Source organism: Doryrhamphus excisus, linkage group LG2 (assembly GCF_037039965.1).
Source record: "Doryrhamphus excisus strain RoL-2023G ecotype Guam linkage group LG2, RoL_Dexc_Guam_v1.1, whole genome shotgun sequence".
In the NCBI taxonomy this organism is placed as follows: Eukaryota; Metazoa; Chordata; class Actinopteri; order Syngnathiformes; family Syngnathidae; genus Doryrhamphus; species Doryrhamphus excisus.
Genome location: NC_136358.1, coordinates 18,019,070 through 18,042,292, shown reverse-complemented (window position 1 = coordinate 18,042,292; position 23,223 = coordinate 18,019,070). Strand labels below are relative to the sequence as shown.

Sequence of the window (23,223 nt, the reverse complement as noted above, 5' to 3'; positions counted from 1 at the left end):
GATGCCTCTTTTAATGGAATATCATTTCTTTTCTAATTTGGTTTAGTACACGTGCAGATTTGTTTTTTTTTTTTAATTCAAGAGGCGGCGGTTTGACCGTGTCAGTCCGCAAACATCCCACACGCTTTTTTACCTTTAACGGGCAGTTTTCCCATTCCGCTGCCATTTCTATTGCCCGGGAGAGTTGAGTTCATCTTAAGAGTCCATTTATTGTTAACAATAAGCTTCATTTAATGAAACAATCACATTGTCTGCATGAAAATATGAATTGATGCTGCAGTTTTACATAAAGGAGGGCTATTACTGTGTAATATATACAGTTGGTACTGTAAACGCTCCAATTACCGAAGGGGGGGTTCATTTTCCTACGATGCAGAGTGGCTGTTATTTCCGACTAATTATTTTACTTGCGTTCTGAGGCCACCAGCAAAAACGCCAAGGAATCGGAGTCAAGGTGGAAAAGATTATATACAAGTTTCACTTTTGCTCTCACTACTAATTATGGAGTGTTTAAGGACCACCAAAAAATCCTATTATGTAGCATTCAGACATAAGTGTCACACAATTTGCCGTGACAATGCATGACATTTAAATGCTTAAAAAAGGTCGAAAACTAAATGTTAACGAACATGGCACACATTGGCACAAAATATCCTGCACTACTTTATACCTTATACACTAAAGTCAAGTACTGTTTACTTCCAGTGTACGTCACAGTACGCAGAACGTGCATTGTTCCCACTTTTGGACAGATTTTGTAGAGATACTCAATTGTTTTAGGCCACCAATTTACACAAGTACACACAATGTACACTGCAAAACCGCTATTATTTATTATTCACTTATTATTTTATTTTTATAAATTATTTTTATATTATATTATACATTTATTATTATTTTAATGATTTATTATTTATATTCTTCTTCTGATTATTACTACTACTATTTATTATTTAATTTTTATTATTATTTTTAATTCTTTATATATTATTTTTTAATGATTTATTATTTATATTATTCTTCTGATTATTACTACTACTACGATTTATTATTTTATTTTTATTATTTATTTTTATATTATGTATTATTTTTTTATGATTTATTACTTATATTGTTCTTCTGATTATTACTACTACTAGTAGTAGTAGCAGTAATATTATATGAATATTTTTTGTAAAAAAAAAACAAAAAAACAATACAACTTTTTTTTTAATCAATAAAAAATATCAAATTATAGGGGGACTTAAGAACATTTTAGGGGGGCTGCAAGGGGGGCACATGGGTATAAAATGTCACCACCACTTCCCGCATCCGTGAAACATTGGAGGCTACTGGCTTCGTGAATTCCTCCAACTACAAGGGACCTCCAAGATATCGAACCGCTGATAGACACCCCCAGTGGTCAAGCAGTGGGTAACTGAATAACGTCATTCATTGGAGCGTTCACTGTATCATGTATGCATGATCTGTATGTATGTTTTATATCAATTCAAAACTTGTATTATTATTATTATTTTTTTTTTCAACATGAAAAGAGCTAAACTCTCCCAAACGACAGAAATAGCAAATAAGGGAGTGACATTTTGAGACAGTTAACAGTGTTTAAGGGCATGTTAACAAGCACTAATATGAACTTACGTCGAGAAGTCTAGTCTATTAAAGCGTTAGAGACAGAGAGTGTAGCATAGCATATTAAAAACATGAGAAATATCACAGCATTCCAATGAGTTATTAGCTGCAAGAAGCACAGGACATCTTTATTAATTAATAACAAACAGCACAAGCTATGGAGTGTGAAGAAGAAAGAGCACAGGGGGTGGGGGGGGGGTCGGGGTGTTAATTTACCAAGCCAAACATTTCCCTACTTATCCACTCCACACGTTGATTTGTGTGTCCTTCCGGAGCCGACTAACGGCCCTTGAAGGCAAAGACTCTGAGGACTCGGCGACGCCGTTTAAATGCAAGGGGTGATAATCGCTAAAGGTGCTAGGTGAGTTATTTATTTTAATGAGGTAAAAAAAAAAAAAAACTCAAATCCGACGGCACTCACTGTATCCCGGAGGAGATGAGTGAAACGCTGACGACCACCAAGTCCAGGATGTTGAAGTAGTTCCTGCAGAAGGAGCCTTTATGGAGGAAGGCCCCGTAGGCTGTCATCTGTGATGGATTGGAGATGATTATGAATATGAAACAGCTTTTTAGCAAGCCTTTTTGAAGCTGTAATATAGAAACATTGTTATTATTTGTTATTTGCGACATCAAACTGCAAAAACGCACTGAAAAAGCAGAGCAAAAGTACTTAAAAAATGTTACTCAAGTCAAAAAGTCTCCACTGATTCAAATGACTTTGGGTGTCTGGGCATGTGAGTCTGCCCATAATCGCTCCTGTCCTATATTAACCCACAAGTTAGCATGAATAGACATTTTCTATCAAAGCTGTCTGTTCAGGTTGTATTGATTTATCTCCTTGTATGCAAAAAAAAACACAGCAAAAGTACTTAAAAAATGTTACTGAAGTCTAAAATGCTCCACTGATTCAAATAGTTTGGGTGTCTGGGCATGTGAGTCTGTCCATAATTGCTTCTGTGTAGTAACACAAAAACAAAAAATTCTTAAAATGTATAAAAGGTAAGTTAAAAATGTGAATGGTATGATACCAAAAACATGTTTTTTGAGGAATACCTGGAATAAGAAATGATAAGAAAATTTCAGATATGTCAAGAAAACAACCTGCCCGGGTCATTTTTGACCCACTTAAGGAAGGTTGGGGTAGTAAGACAAAAAAAAAAAAATCTTAAAATGTATAAAAGGTAAGCTAAAAATGTGAATGGCATGATATCAAAAACATGTTTTTTGAGGAATACCCGGAATATGAAATGATAAAAAATTTTAATTACGAAGATATTTCAAGAAAACAACCTGACCGGGTCATTTTTGACCCACTAATGCATCTAAGGGTTAAAAAAATGTTACTCAAGTCTAAAATGCTCCACTAATTCAAATAGTTTGGGTGTCTGGGCATGTGAGTCTGCCCATAATCGCTTCTGTCCTATATTAACCCACAAGTTAGCATGAATAGACATTTTCTATCAAAGCTGTCTGTTCAGGTTGTATTGATTTATATCCTTGTATGCAAAAAAAAACAAAAAACAGAGCAAAAGTACTTAAAAAATGTTACGCAAGTCTAAAATGCTCCACTGATTCAAATAGCCTTGGGTGTCTGGGCATGTGAGTCTGCCCATAATTGCTTCTGTCCTATATTAACCCACAAGTTAGCATGAATAGACATTTTCTATCAAAGCTGTCTGTTCAGATTGTATTGATTTATCTCCTTTCATGCAAGTTTAATTAATTTTTTTCTTTCATTCTTCTCAAAAAACTTGTCTGGTCTTTTGTGTAATTTGGTTTTACCTTGAGAATGATCTCTATGGTGAAGAGCCCAGTAAAGACATGGTCTGCATAGCCCAGAATCTGCAGCGAGAGCCGAGAACGTCGTCGTTTTGACATGAAACAGCCCAAAAACACATTTCAGAGAATAAAGCCTGAACTCTTTGTCAACTCTTACGCGGTCTAGAAATAACCACATAAGGATAATGAATTCAGAAATGGAGCCAAACCTTAAAAAAAAAGGACGCCTTATTGCATTAAAGCTCATTGAAGAGTCAAGCAAAATGCAATAAAAGTGATCTTTACGAGCCCCCCCCCCCCCCCCCCCCCCCAGAGGTGCTTCTTACGGTCTTTACATTCAATGAGCACAATGAACAGTTAACATGCTAACAGCAGACTGATGCTGCTTCTTGCACAGCTAACCGTTATTTACAGGACTAGCGGGCCGCTAAAAAGCCAAGAGAGCCATTAAAGCTCAACGGGCCTTTTATCCAAGTTGTACAGTTCCAGGGGAAGGAATGAAACGTAACACCACCCATCACGATAAACCTCCTGAGTGTCAATCAACCTGGTTTCTGAAGGAGTCATTCTTGACCGGGTCCTCTGCAGCCAGACTGATGCTGCTGAGCAGGATGAAGAAGAGGATGAGGTTGGTGAAGATGTTGTGGTTGACTATTTTATGGCAGAGGACCCTGAATCTGAAAGAAAACAACACAGAGACAATTGAACATCTTCTGGTAAAGGAGGCTCCTAGGATGTGAATGTGACTTTTTAATGATAACGGTTGAAATTCAGGCTTCACTACCCGTCTTAAAATAAATCCCAGGTACAGTGTGTTAGCATTCATCATTGGTCAAGTAGTTTGGAAAATAAATTACCCGCAAAAATGTGACTTATACTCCAGTGCGACTTACGTATGTTTTTTTCTACTTGATTATATGCATTTTTGGCCTTGTGCGACTTATACTCCAGTGTGACTTATGTATGATTTTTCTACCTAATTATGCAATTTTGGCCTTGTGCGACTTATACTCCGGAGCGACTTACGTATGTTTTTTTTTTACCTAATTATGCATTTTTGGCCTTGTGCGACTTATACTCCAGTGCTACTTACGTATGTTTTTTTCTACCCAATTATGCATTTTTGGCCTTGTGCGACTTATACTCCAGTGCGACTTATGTATGTTTTTTTTCTACCTAATTATGCATTTTTGGCCTTGTGTGACTTACGTATGTTTTTTTCTAACTAATTATGCATTTTTTGCCTTGTGCGACTTATACTCCAGTGGAACTTACATATGTTTTTTTCTACCTAATTATGCATTTTTGGCCTTGTGCGACTTATACTCCCGTGCGACTTACGTATGTTTTTTTTTTACCTAATTATGCATTTTTGGCCTTGTGCGACTTATACTCCAGTGATACTTACGTATGTTTTTTTCTACCAATTATGCATTTTTGGCCTTGTGCGACTTATACTCCAGTGCAACTTATGTATGTTTTTTTCTACCTAATTATGCATTTTTGGCATTGTGCGACTTATACTCCAGTGCGACTTATGTATGTTTTTTTCTACCTAATTATGCATTTTTGGCCTTGTGCGACTTATACTCCAGTGCAACTTACTTATGTCTTTTTCTACCTAATTATCCATTTTTGGCATTGTGCGACTTATACTCAAGTACGACTTATGTATGTTTTTTTTCTACCTAATTATGCATTTTTGGCCTTGTCTGACTTATACTCCAGTGCGACTTACGTATATGTTTTTTTCTACCTAATTATCCATTTTTGGCATTGTGCGACTTATACTCTAGTGGGACTTATGTATGTTTTTTTTCTAACTAATTATGCATTTTTGGCCTTGTGCGACTTATACTCCAGTGCTACTTACGTATGTTTTTTTCTACCCAATTATGCATTTTTGGCCTTGTGCGACTTATACTCCAGTGCGACTTATGTATGTTTTTTTTCTACCTAATTATGCATTTTTGGCCTTGTGTGACTTACGTATGTTTTTTTCTAACTAATTATGCATTTTTTGCCTTGTGCGACTTATACTCCAGTGGAACTTACATATGTTTTTTTCTACCTAATTATGCATTTTTGGCCTTGTGCGACTTATACTCCCGTGCGACTTACGTATGTTTTTTTTTTACCTAATTATGCATTTTTGGCCTTGTGCGACTTATACTCCAGTGATACTTACGTATGTTTTTTTCTACCAATTATGCATTTTTGGCCTTGTGCGACTTATACTCCAGTGCAACTTATGTATGTTTTTTTCTACCTAATTATGCATTTTTGGCATTGTGCGACTTATACTCCAGTGCAACTTACTTATGTCTTTTTCTACCTAATTATCCATTTTTGGCATTGTGCGACTTATACTCAAGTACGACTTATGTATGTTTTTTTTCTACCTAATTATGCATTTTTGGCCTTGTCTGACTTATACTCCAGTGCGACTTACGTATATGTTTTTTTCTACCTAATTATCCATTTTTGGCATTGTGCGACTTATACTCTAGTGGGACTTATGTATGTTTTTTTTCTAACTAATTATGCATTTTTGGCCTTGTGCGACTTATACTCCGGATACTTATAGTGCAGAAAATACGGTAATTGTACTTTGTCATGATTAAAAATGGACAAGATGCCACCCTTGGACTCCCCCCCCACTCCCCGCCCCCAGGCTTTGCTACACATATTTACAACACGGTTCAAAGATGTAACCCTAACTTTTAAGATGCTGGTCCAATTCTTGAGTCTTACTTGTTGGTGTGGCTGAAGATGAAGAAGGCGCGGGCCTCGGGCATGGGGATGGCTTTTTCTTTCAGCTGGATGTCTGAGAGGGGTCGCGGTCTCGGTCCGACTGGCATCTCTGGTTCGTCGTCATCCTCGTCACCTGGAGAAGAGCAGAGAAGTCAGACGAATTCCATCCAAGCACCCAGAAGCGTGCATCATGTGTGTGTGTGTGTGTGTGTGTTACCTATGTAATCATTAGCAGGATATGGATTCTTCTCCTCACTTTCATCTCCGCAGTAATCATCCATGTTGATCTGTTGAAGAGCATTCATGCATTTATTGACTTCAGCTCTACCACACTTCATCTTCATTTCGGTTTACCTTGGTGGCGGTGTTGGTCTCGCCATCGGACGTGATGGACTTCAACTCAATCTTCTCCCTCTTCTCCTCCTCAAGCGGAGGCTTCTCGTTGTTGTGACGCTTATCTGGAGTACCCAGCCTGGAAAAAAAAACAAAAAACTTCAGTACGGTGACTTTCTGCTGAAGGTTTCATGCCAAGGTCCAACCTCCTTACCTAGCCAGCTTCTTTCGTTCCTTCTCCTCTTCTTCCTCCTTCTGGGCAGATGTCAGGCTCTCCGCATCAGCGAGGTTGTCCACAGCGATGGCCAAGAAGACGTTGAGTAGGATGTCTGGTTGTGAGGGCACGTTAAGGATGGTGGTGGGCTTTGCTTGGAGATGCGTAGCACCCGGAATTTTCACGACGGGTACACCAGCAAAAGGCGAAAAAACTCTCAACTGTTAGGATACAGTTTCCGCAGATGAAGAGTATGATGAAGTAGATGCAGACCAGCATGCCGGGGAAGGACGGCCCCCCGTACGCCATGATGCCATCGTACATCACAGAGTTCCAGTCCTCTCCGGTTAAGATCTACACGGCAGGTAACGGCGTGTCAATTGCAGCAGAAGCCGAATGAGGCGTCTTAAGAGAGTCATCACCTGGAAGACGGTCAGCAGCGACTGCGGGAAGTTGTCGAATGTGCTGCGGCGCGTCTCCTCAAAGTTGAACTTGCCGCCAAAGAGCTGCATGCCCAGGAGGGAGAAGATGATGATGAAGAGGAAGAGCAGGAGCAGCAGGGAGGCGATGGAGCGCACAGAGTTGAGCAAGGAGGCCACCAGGTTGGAGAGAGAGTTCCAGTATCTGGGTGCGACACCAAAATAATCATGCTAATGCTAATGCTAATGGTTTAATTTCATTTGAACATGCATCAGATTACAATTGAATGCATCCCATAATCAGTTCACAGTTCCACATGTCCAAAAGGAGTAGGAAGAAGCAAAGCTTATTAAATCCTACCCCTCCATCTGGTACTTTTACAATCAGTAACTGTTACATTTGTTCACTTCCTGCTTTCCTAATATAATGTATTTATTTTTGTAATTTTTTAATTAATTTTTATCTATTTATTTATTTTATTTTTTTGTCACATACCAAAGTACGAGGTGATATGACCATATATATTTATTATATATTTATTATATATTTATTATATATTTATTATATATTTATTATATATTTATTATATATTTATTATATATTTATAAATTGTTTTTTTACTAGGGGGGTACCTAGCATTAAAAAAATAATGTATTAATTACTGAAAATGTTGCCAGAAGAACAAGCAAAGCTTATTAAATCCTACCCCTCCATCTGGTACTTTTACAATCAGTAACTGTTACATTTGTTCGCTTCCTGCTTTCCTAATATAATTTATTTATTTCATTATTTTTGTCAATTTATTTTATTTATTTTTATTATTTTTATTTTTTTAATTTATTGTCACGTACCGAAGTACAAGGTGATATGACCATATATATTATATATTTATTATATATTTACTATTTGCTTATTATTTGTTATAAATGTATTAATGTATTGATATATGAAAAAAAGTTTTTTACTAGGGGGATACTTAGCATACATTTTTTTTAAAATTAATTACCGATAAATTTTGCCAGAAGAAGAAGCAAAGCTTATTAAATCCTACCCCTCCATCTGGTACTTTTACAATCAGTAACTGTTACATTTGTTCACTTCCTGCTTTCCTAAAATATATTTTTTTAAATTTTATTTCATTAAAATATATATTATTAATATTAATATATTATAATTAATATATTATAAATTTATAATTATATTTTAATTTATAATTATTTAAATTATTAATTTATTTTGTATTTTTTAAGTTTTTGCAAGTTGAAGTATTTGTGGTTTTACAAATAAGGAGTTAGTATGTTCTCTGTAGGCGGCATTATGAATTATCCTTGCTGACCTTTTTTTGCAGTGCATTTAGCCAGTGAAGATTGCTTTTATAGTTATTAGTCCATATTTCCACACAATAAGTAAGATATGGTAGAACCAGATTAACCATCAATCCCATCTTGCAAGCAGACGTAAAAAAAAAAAAAAAATTCTGACCTGGTAATTTTAAAGATTCGCAGCAATCGCACGCAACGCAGCACGGAGATGCCGAGCGGCGACATGATCTTGGTTTCCACCAGGATGGTCTCCAGGATGCCGCCACACACCACAAAGCTGTCGAAGCGGTTGAAAAGCGACACGAAGTACGCCTGAGGAGGGTAAAACAAATCACTAATCTTTTTTTTTTTTTAATTCTTCTCATTGGTTGCATCGAAACGCGAGATCTTACCTGAAGGCCCAGACTGTACATCTTCAACAGCATCTCGCCCGTGAACAGTGCTAGCAACACTTTGTTGGCGATGTCTGAGAAGGTAAAGAAATATGTTAGGAATAAAAAAAAAAATGCATAAATTGAATAATTCTTGCACGTGCGGACACCTTGCACGTCCGTCAGCCACTGAGGCTGCTGGTGATGCTCCGAGGCGATGGTCAGCGTGTTGAGGAAAACCAGGAAGATGACGAGCCAGTAAAAAACCTGCGATTTGACCGCTGCCCGACACTTGCGTCTGCACAGTCGGTTCCACCTGCGAAAGTAGCGACTACACGAAACGGAAGGAACACAGAAGAAACAGCAAGATGTGTTAAGTTCTTAGTTATCAGGTAGCAGAGCAGTGGAACAATATTTTGCAAATTTGCAAATTTGAAATAAAATATGTCGTAACGTCTTTAACGACATCCAAAACACCAAGAGTAGTGTTTGATGGATGCTGCCGGAGAGGTCTTTGACCTTGCGGATGCTGCGTAATCGATGACACAGCGTGATGACGCAGTCGCACAGATGCTCTCTTTTCAACTCACGTCCAAAGTGCAGACTTCTAACCGCCTACCAGTCCAAAAAATGGTGGAAAAACGCTCAAGTACAAGCAGATTTCTGTCACCGCGTGCTCACATTATTTGTCATTTGGAAACGAAATTTTTACATTTCAAAACAAAAGGAAACAGGCAAAGACTCATTCATCATTTGCACCAAAATTAATATATATTCCAGTGTCTGTGCAATACATATCTGCTCCTGTGCAATATTAGTACATCTTGGAGATCTTGTATACCGTATTTTCCGGACTACAAGTGACACTTTTTTTCATAGGTTGGCCGTTCCTGCGACTTATACTCCAGAGCGACTTATAAATGAAAAAAAAGTGTTTATGTTCCATAAACACTGGACACCTTTTCTGTTCATGTTTATTTTTTGTGTAGCTGAATAACCATTGTGTTAGCATATCTTTCATCTATTCAGCCTGTTCTCTATTCTTTTATTGGTAGAACTTGCCTTCCAAGAGGACGTAATGTCTGTTTTGGTCAAGTAGTTTGGAAAATTAATTACCCGCAAAAAATGCCACTTATACTCCAGTGCGACTTACATGTTTTTTTTCTACCTAATTATGTATTTTTGGCCTTGTGCGACTTATACTCCGGAGCGACTTATGTATGTTTTTTTCTACCTAATTATGCATTTTTGGCCTTGTGCGACTTACGTATACTCCAGTGCGACTTATGTATGTTTTTTTCTACCCAATTATGCATTTTTGGCCTTGTGCAACTTATACTCCAGTGTTACTTACATATGTTTTTTTTCTACCTAATTATGTATTTTTAGCATTGTGCAACTTATACTCCAGTGCGACTTATGTATGGTTTTTTTCTACCTAATTATGCATTTTTGGCCTTGTCCAACTTATACTCCAGTGCGACTTATGTAGTTTTTTTTCTACCTAATTATGCATTTTTGGCCTTGTGCGACTTATACTCCAGTGCGACTTATGTATGTTTTTTTTTAACCTAATTATGCATTTTTGGCCTTGTGCGACTTATACTCCAGTGCGACTTATGTATGTTTTTTTTTTCTAAGTATGCATTTTTGGCCTTGCGCGACTTATACTCCAGAGCGACTTACGTATGTTTTTTTCTACCTAATTATGCATTTTTGGCCTTGTCCAACTTATACTCCAGTGCGACTTATGTATGTTTTTTTCTACCTAATTATGCATTTTTGTCTTTGTGCGACTTATACTCCAGTGCGACTTACGTATGTTTTTTGCTACCTAATTATGCATTTTTGGCCTTGTGCAACTGATACTCCAGTGCGACTTATGTATGTTTTTTTTCTACCTAATTATGCATTTTTGGCCTTGTGCAACTTATACTCCAGTGCGACTTATAGTCCAGAAAATACGGTATATCTTGCTAAACTGTCTTTTTTTAACTTTTACTTTTTGTATACTTTTTTAACTTAACTATTACACTAAAAGGAGAAGCTCTCCAATCTTGTGGTACATCTTGTATAAAGCCATCTAGACATGAATTGACACCCATATAATCAATCATTAATAGCAGAATCAGTGGGGGACAGGAAGTGACATCAGTGTTGAGAATCAGAGGTGAGTTTTAGCTTGTTGTAGGCTACAAGGCTGCCATTATTAGGATTATTAATATCATTATGTCATTGCTATTGTGCGTGTTGGAAGTCTGGTGCTTGTCTCAGCAAACAATTACTGACACCAAGTGGCCAATGTAGAGTACTACATTCAGGAAGTTGAATGGTAGTCTTAATGGCTTATACTGTGTTCATTACTTTGAGCAAAATTATGATTTTGAGATATAGAAGTAAACACAAAAGTATATAAAAAAATGCAAAATAGCGTAAAAGGTTGAATTGATGGATGTGTTTATGATTATGATTATTGTCCGTCTAATGCTAAATAACCAACATGCAGCCGTCTCTGTATGAAGCAGCATTATTACTGTGTTTTCTTTCCATCTATTATTTGTGTTTGACCTTCTTCTCTTTGCTCCGGGGCTTCATTTCTAGATAGAAAAAGTATTTTTTTTCCCGCCTTATTTGTGAGTTATGATGTGCACAGTGAACGTTACACAAGACTCACAAAAAAAATCACGAGACAAACAAAAGTGGACATGAGCGCATTTTGTCGCACCTAATTTGGGATATTTGAAAAAAAATAAATATTAGAATATGTATATTTGAGTGAGGTACCCACATATATACTGTACATATATATAGTACACATATAGTCTGTATACATATCGATCGTCGCACTGCAGAGTTGATGAGCGAAGGAAGAGGAGGCGGAAGAGACAATGGCAGCAATATCTACTAACCTGAACTTGGATTTGGAGATCCTATTTCTGGAACACAGAGAACAGAATGGATTATACACACACACACATACACACACAACAACAAAAACACACACACACACAAACACACATTTATATAGACACACCATGAAGGGTGATTTGAGAGGTGGCTGCTTCACAGATGGCGCTCACAATTTGTTTTTATTAACATTTGTACGCTCAAATTTATGGAAGCACGTTTCTGCCGCTGAATGAAAAAAAAAAGGTGAGACATAATTAGGAGATAAAACGTCTAAATTATGAGATACAGACTGCTGAGTTTGGATCTCATAATTATATTATATTATGTCTCTTTTATCTTTTAATTATGACTTTTTTGATCTCATAATTTTGACTTTTAATGTCATAATTATGACTTTTAATGTCATGATTATGACTTTTTATCTCATAATTGTGACTTTTTATCTAAAAATTTAGATTTTCTTTATCTCATAATTTAGATTTTTATTTCATTATTATGACTTTTTATCTCATAATTTAGATTTTTATCTCATAATTATGACTTTTTATCTCATAATTTAGATTTTCTTTATCTCATAATTTTGACTTCTCATAATTATCACTTTTCTATCTATAATTACTACTTTTATCTCATTATTTAGATTTTTTTAATCTTCATAATTATCACTTACCTATGTATAATTCAGACTTTTTAATCTCATAATTTAGATTTTTATCTCATAATTTAGATTTTTATTTGATTATTATGACTTTTTATCTCATAATTTAGATTTTTATCTCATAATTATGACTTTTTATCTCATAATTTTGATTTTCTTTATCTCATAATTTTGACTTCTCATAATTATCACTTTTCTATCTATAATTACTACTTTTATCTCATTATTTTGCTTTTTTTAATCTTCATAATTATCACTTTCCCATGTATAATTAGGACTTTTTAATCTCAATTTAGATTTTTATCTCATAATTTAGATTTTTATGTCATTATTATGACTTTTTATCTCATAATTTGGATTTTTATCTCATAATTATGACTTTTAATGTCATGATTATGACTTTTATAATATAATTGTGACTTTTTATCCCATAATTTAGATTTTTTTAATCTCATAATTTTGACTTCTAATATTTATCACTATCACTATCTATAATTATGACTTTTTATCTCATTATTTTGATTTTTTAATCTACATAATTATCACTTTCCTCTGTATAATTAGGACTTTTTAATCTCATAGTTTAGATTTTTATCTCATAATTTAGATTTTTATTTCATTATTATGACTTTATATCTCATAATTTAGATTTTCTTTATCTCATAATTTTGACTTCTCATAATTATCACTTTCCTATCTATAATTATGCCTTTTTATCTCATTATTTAGATTTTTGTATCTTATAATTATGACTTTGTATCTCATAATTTAGACTTTTAAATCTCATAATTTTAACTTCTCATAATTATGACATTTTATCTAATAATTTTGACTTTTTATCTAATAATTTAGATTTTTTTTCCTCATAATTATCACTTTCCTTTCTATAATTGTGCCTTTTTTTCTCATAATTTTGACTTCCAATACTTATCACTTTCATATCTATAATTATGACTTTGTATCTTTATGACTATTATGACTATGATTTTTGTATCTTGTAATTATTACTTTCTATCTCATGATTTAAACTTTTTAATCTCAGAATTTTTTTACTTCTCATTTTATCTCATTATTTAGATTTTTAAAAATCTTCTAATTAAGACTTTCTATCTCATAATTTTGACTTTTTATCTAATCATTTTGAGTTTTTTTCCTCATAATTATCACTTTCCTATCTATAATTGTGACTTTTTTTTCCTCATATTTTTGACTCACCATTGTGATACTTTTTTTTCTTTCAGCGGCAAAAACTGCCTTGCATCCAAATCACCCTGTGTGGACAAGTACAAAGGGGCGACCAATCCAAGGATGATGCCAGTAAGTGTGGATTTTCTTGCATTCCTTGAAGACGGGCCTTTCAATATCCTCACTGATGACGAAAATTTTAATTGTCCCAAAACAAGCACCCCATTATCTCACATCAATAGTGTTGCAAAACAAATTAAAGCAATACCATTAAAAGTGGCAACATTTTGCTGCATGCTTTGAGTGGGAAAAAGCGGTGCCATCTGCTGGCCATTTGTATATTTGTAGTCCCAATGTCATTGTTAGGAGAAACATGGCTGGCAAATGCGTGCTTGAACACATAATATGTTATATTTTAGGCTAATTTAAAGAATTAGCGTCATTCAGCGCAGCTAAAACGGCTTCAAATAAAAACACAAAACGTCCCTGTCGCATCTCTTAAGTGTTAACCCACATCTCAGGTTTGTCTCCATGGCAACACGAAGGACAAATACCCAAAGCGTCATCTCTGTAATAGTGCGAGCTATTCCCGATAGTAAACGGGAATTGGCACAGTTTATGACATCATTGTGTTTTTTGGACTTGTTTTGGCTCAGACGAATACCCACAAACAGCCAAAAAACCAAGACAAAGTAACAGATGGACAGCGAGAGAGGAGAGAATGAATAAACACAAAAAAGTGCGTGTGTGTTTCCAACTTGCGGTGCTCCGATTTCCGCAATGTAGCGTAGTGGATCTTGTGGTAAGTGGAAAAATAGTGGGAGGAACGGGGGGGCACACAAAAAGAGAAGTAATCAGAGTGAGGGAATTGAGCAATAAAGGCTACTACGCGCCAAGATGATTGATGTCCTGCGAAAACTACAGTTTGGCACAACCGGCATGAAAAAAAAATCTGTCCTTTGTCCCTTGGAAAAATCCCAGATCCCAGGATCTCATAATTATATTATATTATGTCTCTTTTATCTCTTAATTTTGACTTTTTATCTTTGAATGATGACTTTTCTTTTATTAATTATGACTCAAAATAATGAGATAGAAAAGTCGCAATTATAGATATTAAAGTGATAATTATGAGAAGTCAAAATTATGAGATGAAAAAATCTAAATTCATGGGATAAAAAGTCACAATTATATTATAAAAAGTCATAATCATGACATTAAAAGTCATAATCATGACATTAAAAGTCATAATTATGACTTTGTATAATATAATTTGTCATAATCATAAAAAGTCATAATCATGACATTAAACGTCATAATTATGACTTTTTATAATATAATTTGTCATAATCAAAAAAAGTCATAATCATGACATTAAAAGTCATAATTATGACTTTTTATAATATAATTAGACATAATCATAAAAGTCATAATCATGACATTAAAAGTCATAATTATGACTTTTTATAATATAATTAGTCATAATCATAAAAAGTCATAATCATAAAAAGTCATAATCATGACATTAAAAGTCATAATCATGACATTAAAAGTCATAATTATGACTTTGTATAATATAATTAGTCATAATCATAAAAAATCATAATCATGACATTAAAAGTCATAATTATGACTTTTTATAATATAATTAGTCATAATCTTAAAAAGTCATAATCATGACATTAAAAGTCATAATTATGACTTTTAATAATATAATTAGTCATAATCATAAAAAGTCATTATCATGACATTAAAAGTCATAATCATGACATTAAAAGTCATAATTATGACTTTGTATAATATAATTAGTCATAATCATAAAAAATCATAATCATGACATTAAAAGTCATAATTATGACTTTTCATAATATAATTAGTCATAATCATAAAAAGTCATAATCATGACATTAAAAGTCATAATTATGACTTTTTATAATATAATTAGTCATAATCATAAAAAGTCATAATCATGACATTAAAAGTCATAATTATGACTTTTTATAATATAATTGTGACTTTTTATCCCATAAATTTAGATTTTTTTATCTCATAATTTTGACTTCTCATAATTATCACTTTCCTATGTATAATTAGGACTTTTAAAATCTCATAATTTAGATATTTATCTCATAATTTAGATTTTTATCTCATAATTATGACTTTTTATGTCATAATTTAGATTTTCTTGATGTCATAATTTTGACTTCTCATAATTATCACTTTCCTATCTATAATGACGAGCTTTTATCTCATTATTTTGATTTTTTAATCTTCATAATTATCACTTTCCTATGTATAATTAGGACTTTTTAATCTTTAGATTTAGATTTTTTTCCTCACAATTTTGATTAAAAAAAAAAATCTGTCCTTGTCCCTTGGAAAGATCCCAGATCCCAAATCCCAGGAAGGCGGTCTCGAAAGTACTTACGCCAGGCGGGTACAGCAGGTCTCGCCCTCCACGTCGCCCCCTGGTGCATTGTCGGTGTTGACGCTTTCATTCTCGCTAGCCGGCATGCTCACTGGAATAAAAACACAAAATGAACGTAATAAACGTAAGGAAAACTCAAAACACAAATGTGGTTTCGAACCCAACATACAACCCAAAAAAAAAGCCACCGCGCGATATAAATAGCTCAAAGCACAAACATTTTAGTGGCAACGCAGCATCCTCCAATTCCCAATTTGTACCTAAAGTAATCACACCTTACAATGTTGACACAATATTTACCACCTCGGGGCTTGAGGGACGCCGACAGCTAATAGGCTGGGTTTCACTTTGGAAGCCCACCACTGCAATCCCCCCTTTTTGCTGTTTCACAGCACGCAGGGATATTAAGAGCTGTAAATTGAAGCGGCTTTCATGTGCAAACACGCTAGGTACTGTCGCTAGATCCGTGGTGGCGAGGGGGAGGTTGAAAGGTAAGGTTTTTTTTTTGTTCTGCAACAAGTAAACAATTTAGTTGGGTTGGTTGTCAATATCGAGAATTTAAGTCGGATTTTAGTCGGATTTTAGCCCATGCAAACGTAGCAAACATTAAAAACACAAATATTACATTACTTTGTTCAGAAATGCAACGCAAACAGTAACCTGAGTGGGATTTTTACAGTAGATAATACTAAATGATGCATTCATTTATTTAGGAATTCTACAATACCGGCTAGTGGTTAGCACGCAGACCTTACAGCTAGGAGACCTGCAGTTCTCAATCTGTGATTGGATAATGAAAAACATTATTTATTTTAATTTAAACTCATATCGGTTGTATTGTATATTTCCCAGCTAACCTTTTGAGTGTTAAGCTGCTGTGTGATGAGTTTTGCGTTCGTTGGAAGACGACACTGTGATGCAGACTGTTCTATTGGTCAATGACATACTGCGGGTTGACATTGTAGACGTCGAGTGGTTAGTGCACAGACCTCACAGCTAGGAGATCAGGGTTCAATTCCACCCTCTGCCTTCTCTGTGTGGAGTTTGCATGTTCTCCCCGTGCATGCGTGGGTTTTCTCCGGGTACTCCGGTTTCCTCCCACATTCCAAAAACATGCTAGGTTAATTGGCGACTCCAAATTGTCTTTGACAAAATTGACTTTTATCTCATAATTTAGATTTTTTTCATCTCATAATTTTAACTTCTCATAATCATCACTTTCCTATCTATAATTATGGCTTTTAATGTCATTATTTTGATGTTTGTATCTTCGAATTATGACTTTCTATAGCATTATTTAGATATTTTAATCTCATAATTTTTTTATCGAATAATTTTGATTTTTATCTAATAATTTTGACTTTTTATCTAATAATTATCCCTATCCTATCTATAATTGTGACTTTTTTGTCCTCATAATTCTGAGGATTGGCAATCCTCACGAGGGTCACGGGGGGTGCTGGAGCCTATCCCAGCTGTCTTCGGGCGAGAGGCGGGGTACACCCTGGACTGGTGGCCAGCCAATCACAGGGCACATATAGACAAACAACCATTCACACTCACATTCATACCTATGGACAATTTGGAGTCGCTAATTAACCTAGCATGTTTTTGGAATGTGGGAGGAAACCGAGGGTGGACTTGAACCCTGGTCTCCTAGCTGTGAGGTCTGCGCGCTAACCACTCGACCACCGTGCAGCTTAAAATGTTGAGAATGAAAAATGATACATCGCAAAGTGAAGTGAAAATAAAAATGGAGGCGAGATAGTCGGGAGTGTCACTGCAGAGAGAGAGAGCGATGGTTGAGTTCCTGAAGGACACCACCATGGAGGCATCGGATGGAGAGGCATGGATGTAGAGGGAGAGTTATCAAGTGATACGTTGCTTTTTATTGCTTCTGTCAGTCTGGAGGCTGCCGGCGGCAGGAAGTAGCTGCGACAGTCTTCGCTGTCACCTCAAACACTTACTGTAAAAGCCTGCCGAGTCAGACGCCGCATGTGAATCTTAATGCCACTAAAAAAAAAAAAAAATTCCACTCGCTGGACTCGGATGGAGTGTCGCCTATTAATGTACACGAGTCGTCTTTATTAGAGAGTGAAAGCACTCGGGGCTCCGTCAAATGGTGCCTCGGCCTCAGCGGCGCTCTGAACTAGTTTAATACCTATTGTTGGCGTACACCCCAAAGACCTGAGCCGCAGAGCCAAACCCGGGATGGATGAAGAACTCACAGTTTCTGGGTTTGTCATCATCCAAGCCTTCCTCTTCGTTCTCCGGGTCGATGTCTTCAGCCTGAGTGATCCAGTCTAAGTAGCCCTGAGTAGCGTTGAAAACCACAAAAACAAAAACACGATAATTCGGGATTATGGATTATTAGTCGTAGGAAAGTCGTTATAGGGCAGTCTACCTTGAGATCCTCCTCCAGCTGCTGTTTTTCTCGGAGTTTCTGGAAGTCACCGCGAGCCTTGGCCTTCTCTCGTTCCTTGGAGAACTCTCTGGGAAGAGGAAAAAGACAGGAAAAAATTTCCAGGTGAAAGTCGTGTTTATGGAAATCGGCATTGGGGTGAAACTTTAAATCGGAAGGAAGGAAAACCTGCTAAAAAGGATGTTAGTGTGCAGATAGGGGGCGGTGTTTCCTCTTTTTTGACCTATAAATGTCATTAAAATGTTGTATTCCCGTGGTAAACAATGCTAGCACGTCAGCTAATGAGGTTAGCTCATTGGAAGTGAGCCCTGAAGGCATATTTGGAAGGCTCCGCACGATAAGTTTTTGAGTTCACCGCAACCCGGACTTCTGGAAGTCCTCGGGAGCGCTTGGGAATGTGACCAATCACAGTTGGGGTGGGCTCGGCGAGAGTGAAGTAAACTACACACGCCGTTTGGGCGGGAGAAAACACAGCCGGAAGAGGCGCAGAGTCTGGAAAATCTAGAAAACTTTAACCCTAGAAAATGGTTATTGTGTGTAGCTGCTCTATAGGAGTCCAGAACTCAATACAAAGTCCTGAAAATGAGGTCCCCTTGGGTCCGTTACAGCATTGACTGCATCCCGGTACTTTTCCGAGGACGCCATGCATCGCAGAGCTACTTATCTTATGTTTGCTAACTAGTCATACGGGTCGCTAACCAGGCGTATTAGTGACAGTGAAAAATCTAGATACGTAGCTTCCTGTGTGGTTATTGTGTGTAGCTGCTTTATAGGAGTCCAGAACTCAATACAAAGTCCTGAAAATGAGGTCCCCTTGGTTCCGTTACAGCATGTACTGTTTGCTAACTTGTCACGCGGGTTGCTAACCAGGCGTGTTAGTGACAGTGAAAAATCCAGAAAGCTTCCTGTGCAGGGTTATTGTGTGTAGCTGCTCTACAGGAGTCAAGAACTCAATACAAAGTCCTGAAAATGAGGTCCCCTTGGTTCCGTTACAGCATGTACTGTTTCCTAACTTGTCACGCGGGTCGCTAACCAGGCGTATTAGTGACAGTAAAAAATCTAGAAAGCTTCCTGTGCGGGGTTATTGTGTGTAGCTGCTCTATAGAAGTCCAGAACTCAATACAAAGTCCTGAAAATGAGGTCCCCATGGTTCTGTATCCCGGCGCTTCTCCGAGGACGCCGTGGCATCGCAGAGCTGCTTATCTTATGTTTGCTAACTGGTCACGCGGGTCGCTAACCAGGCGTGTTAGTCACAGTGAAGATGAACACACAAGACAGACAGACAGAGCGCCGCGTTCCGACACGTCCTCCATCCCATCAGCGCCGCTTCTTGTATTGTTCCCAACATGTTGTTCCCCTCGCTCCGATTCCTGCTCGGCCATAAATTATCACGCCCGTCTGTCTAAGGCCGCTATGAAGCAGTTGGTAAAAGGTCAGTCTGTGTAGCACGCTAACAGCGTCATTAGTCATTAGAGTCAGACAAAGAGTCCCACGAACGAGACACCTCGAGCTGTTTGTGCCAGATAGACTTTTATTAAGGATTCAAACCCCTGAACAACATCTTGGGGAGGATTTGCATTTTGCTCCGGTGGATTGATTAGAAGTAGAGCATCAAAATGCAAAAAGGAGCTAAAAATAGACTCGGGCTATGTTCACACAAACACGTATATGGTAAAAATGGCATGTCTGACATGAGAGTGAAAAAAATTCTCCTCCCATCCTGTGTGGAAGTGGTAAGTTTTTTCCGATGCAATAAATTAGACACAAGTTGCACGGCGGTTGAGTGGTTAGCGCGCAGACCTCAAAGCTAGGAGACCCGAGTTCAATCCCACCCTTGGAGTTTGCATGTTCTCCCCGTGCATGCGTGGGTTTTCTCCGGGTACTCCGGTTTCCTCCCACATTCCAAAAACATGCTAGGTTAATTAGACTCCAAATTGTCCATAGGTATGAATGTGAGTGTGAATGGTTGTTTGTCTATATGTGCCCTGTGATGGGCTGGCCACCAGTCCAGGGTGTATACCCCGCCTCTCGCCCGAAGACAGCTGGGATAGGCTCCAGCAACCCCTGCGACCCTGGTGAGGATAAGCGGTAGAAATAGTACCAAAAAAATAATTTAAGTAAATTGTACATATTTCTAAATGGACTAAAAGTTCTAAAAGGGGCATAGTATCACAATATTTACTGTGTTTTGAAGTTATCCCATGTTTCGTTTTAATGCCACGACTACATCTCGTGAGCGGTCGGGTACAAGAACGTCACAAGATCTCTGAAAAGAGGTGATTAGCCGACACTTTTTCTTGAAAATGGCAGCCAGCCTGTCGTATGGGAGAGTTATAAAGCCAAATCGCAGTAAGGAGGTGATCATTCTTTCTGGGAGCTGAAGATCCACTTCAGGGACAGTGGTTTTGTGACCAAAGCCAGGTTCTCCAATAGTCATCAAATTATACCCAATAATCAATTATTGTTTACTTTTGGCTCATAACCAAATAACGTGTGTAAGAGAGGTAAAAAAAAAAAGCCTTTTAAAATATCCGTGTTGGTGTGTACATAGCCTTAAAGTCACTTAAACTTAAATGTAATAACTGCCCACAAACGTAATAAACCACAAACATAGTACAAATCTGCAGCTTTGAATGTAATAAGTTTCCCACAAACGTAATAAAATGTAATAAAAAATAAAACTGGCTCTGTTTGTGGGCGTACATGTGCGTTTTAGTTAGAGTATATTATTGTATGTGTGATTTTGTGTGTGTATGGGGAAGAAATAATCAAAAGAATTAATAAAATATAATAATAATAATAATAATTTTATTAAAACAATTGCAATTATCACAATTATGTTATCTTTTTTAATTTTAAATAAATTATAATTTAATAATTAAAGATTCCTTTAATGTATTCAAATGATACTCTTTTATATTTATATTATTATTTTATTACATTATTATATTATTATATTATATTGCAATTATCACAATTATGTTATCTTTTTAAATTTAAAATAAATTATAATTTAATAATTAAAGATTCCTTAATGTATTCAAATGATACTCTTTTATATTATTATATTATTATATTATTATATTATTATATTATTATATTATTATATTATTATATTATTATATTATTATATTATTATATTATTATATTATTATATTATTATATTTTTCCACAAAAAAAAGAAAAATCACCTTCTCCCTCATTAAAAGAAGAAAGAACAAATAACAACAACAACAACCCAAAACATCATTATTTTGTCTCATATTACATTTGTGGGAAGTTATTACATTTACAGATTTTCACTTTCCCACATATGTAATAATTTCCTGCAAATGTGATAGTTATTACGTAATACTGAATTTCCTGAAAATGTAATAGTTTCAGTAGGCACATTTTATTATGTTTGTGCGAAAGTTATTACATTTGCGGGATTATTATTACATTCAAAGCTGCAGATTTGTATTACGTTTGTGGTTGATTACGTTTGTGGGCAGTTATTACGTTTGCGGGTGTAACAAACGGGCTGTTCATCAGCAATATTCCATATAAGGTAGCAGGAAGTGCAGCAGTAAGGGTGAAAAGAGAGTCTCAAGTGCCCTTTGACCCCGGCCCCTTACCCGCTCAACACCCCGAGAACCAAGTTAAGCACAAAGAAGGATCCAATGATGATTAAGGTGACAAAATACACCCACGGCCACTTGTACCCTACTGCGTCATTCACCTGGGGGGGGACAAAGTAGCGTGACAAGGGAAGGAAGGAAGGTTAGATGCTGGCTTGGATTTCTGCAGGATCATTTGGTCAGCTGAACGGGAACAGGAGGTAGGGCGGTGCGGGGGGGGGGGGGGGGGGGATGGAAGGAGGAAGAGCTGGAAGTTCACATCAGCTAATTGGCCGCTTAATGAGTGACTCAAGAGAGGAGGCGTTATAGTTAGAATCCCCCTTTGGACCCAACATTACTACAGTCCTCACTCATTTTGGGCATTGTGCGACTTATACTTCAGTGTAACTTATGTATGTTTTTTTTCTACCTAATTATGCATTTTTGGCCTTGTCCGACTTATACTCCAGTGCGACTTATGTATGTTTTTTTCTACCTAATTATGCATTTTTGGCCTTGTGTGACTTATACTCCAGTGCGACTTATGTATGTTTTTTTCTACCTAATTATGCATTTTTGGCCTTGTTTGACTTATACTCCAGTGCGACTTATGTATGTTTTTTTCTACCTAATTATGCATTTTTGGCCTTGTCCGACTTATACTTCGGAGCGACTTACATATGTTTTTTTCTACCTAATTATGCATTTTTGGCCTTGTCCAACTTATACTCCAGTGCGACTTATGTATGTTTTTTTCTACCTAATTATTCATTTTTGGCCTTGTGCGACTTATACTCCAGTGCGACTTATGTAAGTTTTTTTCTACCTAATTATGCATTTTTGGCCTTGTGTGACTTATACTCCAGTGCGACTTATGTATGTTTTTTTCTACCTAATTATGCATTTTTGGCTTTGTGCGACTTTTACTCCAGTGCGACTTATGTACGTTGTTTTCTACCTAATTATGTATTTTTGACATTGTGTGACTTATACTCCAGTGCAACTTATGTATGTTTTTTTCTACTCTATGCATTTTTGGCCTTGTCCGACTTATACTCCAGAGGGACTTATGTATGTTTTTTTTCTCCCAAATTATGCATTTTTGGCCTTGTGCGACTTATACTCCGGAGCGACTTATAGTCCAGAAAATATGGTAATAATATAATAATGATTGTAATATAATCGATCACTGTCCAATG

General features: G+C 36.3%; 1 protein-coding gene across 2 annotated transcripts in view; it reads right to left on the bottom strand.

Moving 5' to 3' along the window:
* The window catches only part of cacna1c (calcium channel, voltage-dependent, L type, alpha 1C subunit), a 143,400-nt gene that overhangs the window by 32,713 nt on the left and 87,464 nt on the right, over positions 1 to 23,223 (bottom strand). For both annotated transcript variants that reach the window (XM_078787170.1, XM_078787173.1), the window contains exons 9-25: positions 18,408 to 18,495; positions 18,232 to 18,316; positions 16,004 to 16,094; positions 11,732 to 11,758; positions 8,993 to 9,153; positions 8,844 to 8,917; positions 8,612 to 8,763; positions 7,132 to 7,333; positions 6,943 to 7,063; positions 6,710 to 6,824; positions 6,517 to 6,634; positions 6,380 to 6,449; positions 6,163 to 6,295; positions 3,956 to 4,085; positions 3,412 to 3,471; positions 2,051 to 2,157; positions 1,639 to 1,653 (exon numbers count right to left, since the gene is read on the bottom strand). In XM_078787170.1, coding sequence (XP_078643296.1) covers positions 1,639 to 1,653; positions 2,051 to 2,157; positions 3,412 to 3,471; positions 3,956 to 4,085; positions 6,163 to 6,295; positions 6,380 to 6,449; positions 6,517 to 6,634; positions 6,710 to 6,824; positions 6,943 to 7,063; positions 7,132 to 7,333; positions 8,612 to 8,763; positions 8,844 to 8,917; positions 8,993 to 9,153; positions 11,732 to 11,758; positions 16,004 to 16,094; positions 18,232 to 18,316; positions 18,408 to 18,495 — 1,749 coding nt within the window. The remainder of the gene's footprint in view (positions 1 to 1,638; positions 1,654 to 2,050; positions 2,158 to 3,411; positions 3,472 to 3,955; positions 4,086 to 6,162; positions 6,296 to 6,379; positions 6,450 to 6,516; positions 6,635 to 6,709; positions 6,825 to 6,942; positions 7,064 to 7,131; positions 7,334 to 8,611; positions 8,764 to 8,843; positions 8,918 to 8,992; positions 9,154 to 11,731; positions 11,759 to 16,003; positions 16,095 to 18,231; positions 18,317 to 18,407; positions 18,496 to 23,223) is intronic.